General features: G+C 57.4%; 1 protein-coding gene across 1 annotated transcript in view; it reads left to right on the top strand.

The window, feature by feature from the left end:
- Window positions 1-1,185: 1,185 nt before the first annotated feature.
- Window positions 1,186-5,042, top strand: part of CD72 (CD72 molecule) — an 8,649-nt gene continuing 4,792 nt past the window's right edge. Inside the window, exons 1-5 of the mRNA XM_008577773.1 lie at window positions 1,186-1,273; window positions 1,399-1,500; window positions 2,018-2,089; window positions 2,577-2,666; window positions 3,005-3,340. Of these exons, the coding sequence (XP_008575995.1) occupies window positions 1,186-1,273; window positions 1,399-1,500; window positions 2,018-2,089; window positions 2,577-2,666; window positions 3,005-3,340 (688 nt within the window). The remainder of the gene's footprint in view (window positions 1,274-1,398; window positions 1,501-2,017; window positions 2,090-2,576; window positions 2,667-3,004; window positions 3,341-5,042) is intronic.

Raw genomic sequence — 5,042 nt, 5'->3', positions numbered from 1 at the left:
TGCATGCTCAGCATCTGGCTCTGCTCTGTCCTTGCCTCACTTCTGTCTAGGAAGCTGCAGCCCTTCTTAATCCTTGTGCAACTCCCCTGCCCGCCTGCTCCCTGGCCCCCCACATGGCGCAGGAGGGGGCGGTGGTGCCGCAGCTGCAGCCTTTCCCAGAGGTGTGCCAGCTGTGGCTCTTCTTCACCCACACCCCCAGCCCAGGCCTAGTCTAGAGCCTCTGCCTCCTGGACTTTGCTTGCTGGATTCGGCTCATGTGTGGGGACACACGGGACACCATGAGGCTGGCAGGGGCAGGGTGGGAAGAAAAAGGGGCTGATGGCCACAGGTGTGATCAGTAGGTCAACAAGGGTGGAGGGACCAGGGACAGGCTGCGAAGAAGGAGTCTGGGGATGCTTGGGGAGAAGAAACAGTTTGGTCCCAGGTCCTTTGCATCCTCCAAAGGGCTGGCTGCCACACCCAGGAAGGGCTTTTGAGTAAGATCCTCCCAGTGTGTGGGATCCTCACTCTTGGCAGTTCTGTGGGGCTAAGCAGGAGGGGAGCTGGGTCCACCCCAAAAGCCCCCAAGCTGATGGAGAGACAGCCCCATTTGACGAGCCACCAAATCAGGGAACCCTTTCTGGGAACCCGTACCTATTGGAAACCCCAGGAGGATGAGGAACTAGGGCTCCATGATAGGACCCCCCCCACTCTGATGGGGGGCATGGAGCCTCACCCTAGAGCTGGGGAGATCTTCCGAGGTCAGTTGGGCACAAGGAGATCTGACTACACATCGATAAGCCCCAGTGGACAGCGCAGTCAGGAGGGGAGGATGGGGCACATGAGGGTGGATAACCAGGAGGATGGCGCTGGAGGCTGGCATTGCCAAAGTGGGTCTTGGATGCATGAAGGGGAGCACTGGCAGGTCACCAGGACAGGCCCAGCCCTTACCTCTGAGCTCTGGACCACACTCCCTCCCCTGCTCCTCTGGCCCAGGCCCAGGGATGCCTTTTGCTTCACTGAGCCCATCTGTCTGAGACATCTTCCTCTTTCGTGACTGGAAGTCATAGAGCGAAGCACTAAGCTGAGCAGTCACAAGGGAACACAGAGCCTAAGAGTGTGAAGGGACAAAGAAGAGAGTGGCTAGGGAGGCTTGGGGCCAGTGGATGAGGGGGGCGACGGGTGGGGACAGAGGTGCTCAGGACCATGGCTGAGGCTGTCACCTATGCAGACCTGCGGTTTGTGAAGGCTCCCCTGAGGAAGAGCGTCTCCAGCCAGTTGGGACTGGGTAAAGGTGGATGTGGCAGAGCAGGCGTCTCCTCAATCCTGTGTCCCCGTCCTCCCTTGTGACCTCACCCCTCACCCCACAGATCCCACTCCTGACTCCCACCTTGGTGCCTTTTCTCTCTCCGGACCCAGAGGCTGACGACGATGGGGAACTCACCTATGAGAACATACAAGTGCCCCCAGGGCCAGGCGGGCCCTTGAGCTTGGCTTCCTCTGGACTAAGGGACAAAGCAGGTATGGTGGGCCCAGGGGACATGTGTTTGTGGGGGGCTGTCTGGAGCTGGGGAGTCCACAGTATTCTTGGGAGGACAATGCCCTTGGGGAAAGGAGGAGGACGGTTCTTAGGAGAGAGAAGAGTGAGAACAGGATGAATGGGAGCCGGGGAGGAAGACCGATGGGCAGGGTGGAGATCCCGGTGGAGACGAGGGCTGGGGAGGAGGAGGCAGGCAGGGCTGCGGGGAGACGCGTCCTAACGGGAAACGGGGAGCCATGGGAGAGGGCGAGGGCAGTCAGGGAGGGGGTCTGGGGCCAGCAGATAAGGGGTCCCAGAGGAAATGATAAAGGGAGACCCAGGAGGGAGTCGAGGGCTCCCGGGGGAGATGAGGAACTCCGGAGAGTAGGTCCCGGAGCGGTCGGAGAGGGCAGCTGGGGCAGACGGGGGGTCTCAGCGTGGCGGGCGCGGGGGCGGTCGTGGGCAGAACGGGTATCACCCGGGGCTTCCCTTCTTCAGCTGGACGCTCCCCTTCCGCAGGGATCAAGTCGGAGCAGCCAACCGCGTCCTGGAGCTCCGTGACGCCACCGGCTGCCGGGCGGATCCTGCCCTGTGAGTGCTGTCCGCGCGCCACCCCGCGCGCCACCAGCTGCCCCGCGCGGCGGCCCGGGCTGGGGAGGTGCTGGGCCCCGCGCTGTGCAATTCTTGCCCGGGGATGAGCCCCGGGCGCAGCCCTTCGGAACGTCCCGGCTCTCCCATCCCCAGATGATCCCGCTGTGTCGACCCAGATCGCACCCCCAGCCCCCTCGGATGGTTCCAGTTCACATACCTCCCCATCCTTTCCCTCTCTCCGTCTGAGATTTAGTTCCCTCTCCTCCCAGGTAATGCCCTCAATCTTCCTCATGGGTCACAATCCCCAGCCCTTACTCTGGAACACCCTTCCTCCCCTACCTGCAAAACACCCCACGCTTGCCTCGACTCCGCACCGTCGTCCTCTTAGGAAAGCTTTCCCCAGGAGTCTCCCCGACCCGCCCATCTCCTTAGTGTACAAATTCCTTCCTGGGGCTGACTGGCCCTTATCCCACTGTCCCCGCCGAAGGCCGTGCAGCCTGCTTGCAATACCTCCTGCTTGGCCTGCTCCTCTCCTGCCTGCTGTTAGGGGTGGCCACCATCTGCCTGGGAGTGCGCTGTGAGTATAGCTGCCCCCCCCAATTCCTACTTACCCCAAACAACTTTCTCCCTCCTCTCCCCTAAAGCTGCCTTTCCTCAGCAGGGCCCATAGTCACTACCACCACATCCTTAGGTTTTGGTCTAGTTTCCAGCCAGGTCTGTTTTAGAGTGCCCTGTCTTCCTAAATTGTCTTTACCTAATCTGGCACCTTCTTAATCTTTAGGCAGTCAGATTTTATATTTCAGTGTGTTATGTGAAACGTTGCAAGAAGCAGAAAAAGGGCTGATGCTGCAGGCTCGGGGGACCAGGGCACGGCAGGAGAAGATGCCCTCCAAATCTCTCTTTATGGCCAAACAGATTTGCAGGCATCTCAGCAGCTCCAGCAGGTGAGCAGCATTCTCGAAGCCACTAACAGCAGCCTGAGGCAGCAGCTCCACCTGAAGATAACGCAGCTGGGGCAGAGGGAAGAGGCTCTGCAGGGGTCCAGGAGAGAGCTGGCCCAGAGCCAGGAAGCAATTCTGGTGGAACAGAAGGATCACCAGGCTGCCAAACGGCAGTTGCAGGCCTGCCAGTCAGACAGAGACGAGGCAAAGGAGACGTTGCGAAGTGAAGAGGTGCAGAGGAGGGACTTGGAGCAGAGGCTGAACAGCATGCAGGACACACTGAAGCGCTTTTTCACATGCCCCTTACAAGGTATCTGCTCTGGGGAGAGGAGAGATGGGAGGGTGGGCTTGAGGGATGTATTGAAGTGAGGGGCACTAGTGGCAGGGGTCTATCTGTCTCTCAGGGGCCAGTGAGTCACTCAGGAAGGGGCAGTGAACCAGAGCGGTGGCTGACCTGAGCTGTGTAGCCCTGGCCAACAGGGAGAAGGATCGAGCTGCATGCTGGGTTTAGGGGACTCACCTACCTCTAAGGCAGACCCCGGGGAGAGAAGAGGAGGCAGCCCACAATCCAAATCACACTGTCCAAAGCAGTATGGCAAACTCAGGTTTCAGGATCTGGGAACCACCTGAATTTAGATGTGAAGTTGGTTGTTTGCACATATTTCTAAAGACACAGTCCACAGCTTGAATGAATTCTCACTACGTCTAAGATCCCCCAGAAGGTTAAGAATTACTGAGTGACACGAGGTGCAGTCTTGTGGTGGGGCAAGGCAGCTGAAGGTCTTAAGCACGTACGGCACTGACAATGAGATGGATGGGGTGTTGTGGTTTAGGGAACTAGGATGGGGTGTCCATCCATTTTGAAAGCAGGAGCCCAGTCAGCAGGTAGAGATGGGAGAAGGGGACACATAACAGGGGAAATGCTGGGCCAAAGTAGGCTAAGGTTCTAGGTAGGGTGCCAGGCCCGAGGGGACTGGAGTGTTTATGGACTGTGGTTGGGGTTAGGCTGTATGTAGCTCAGGGGGCATCTGGAAGCTCCCTGCAGGCTTAAGACAGCAAGATTATGTGCAGACACCCCAGCCCTCCTTTTCTTAACCTTTTTATTCTCTATGACTCTCAGTTCCAATCCAGTGTTGCCACCCATTCCCACAGCTGCTCCCTAGACCTCAGCATCCCAAGCTGCTCCTGCGCTGAAAGGACAGTTTCAGACTTCCACTCTGATCACAGCTGCCCACTCCTTCAGCTTCCCCGCACTTCTTCTTCAACCTCATTGAGGCCTCCAACCTGCTGATTCCCCTGTTTCCACCCTTCCCGTCAGCCGTCTCCTGTCCTCACTTCTCTCCCTACCCATCATGGGTTCTGGGGTCCATCATTTCAACCACTCACTCCTTTGTTCCATTGTCCTGGTGCACCTGACTGGCAAAATCTCAACTCTTGGGCCGGCCCCGTGGCTCACTCAGGAGAGTGAGGCGCTGGTAGCCCCGAGGCCATGGGTTCAGATCCTATTTAGGGATGGCTGGTTCACTCACTGGCTGAGTGTGGTGCTGACAACACTGTGCTGAGGGTTGCGATCCCCTTACTGGTCACAAAAAAAAAAAAAAAAAAAAAAAAACTCAACTCTGGATGAACCTAGCTGCCCACTTTGCCCAGGCCTGCACCAAAGTGTGACAAGTCGTGCAGACATTCTGCATGATGCCATTGGAACTCAAGTCTCTCAGCACTGCCTGGCAACCTCTGCAGTGGTTGGCTTGTTCTCCATAATTCCTTCCCTACCACCTCCACCTCACTTTCAGCACGTGTCCTCTCCTGCTCCATCAGAGAGGAATTCCCTCCATTTTCCATCACTAAATCTATACATCCATGTGTATTTTTGCCCACCCCCATCTTTTTTTTTTTTTTTTCCTTTTTGTCTTTTTTCGTGACTGGTAACGGGATCGCAACCCTCAGCACAGTGTTGTCAGCACCACACTCAGCCAGTGAGTGAACCAGCCATCCCTAAATAGGATCTGAAC

This window comes from Galeopterus variegatus, unplaced genomic scaffold (genome assembly GCF_000696425.1).
Source record: "Galeopterus variegatus unplaced genomic scaffold, G_variegatus-3.0.2 Scaffold1578, whole genome shotgun sequence".
In the NCBI taxonomy this organism is placed as follows: Eukaryota; Metazoa; Chordata; class Mammalia; order Dermoptera; family Cynocephalidae; genus Galeopterus; species Galeopterus variegatus.
This window is presented reverse-complemented; position numbering and strand designations above follow the sequence as displayed.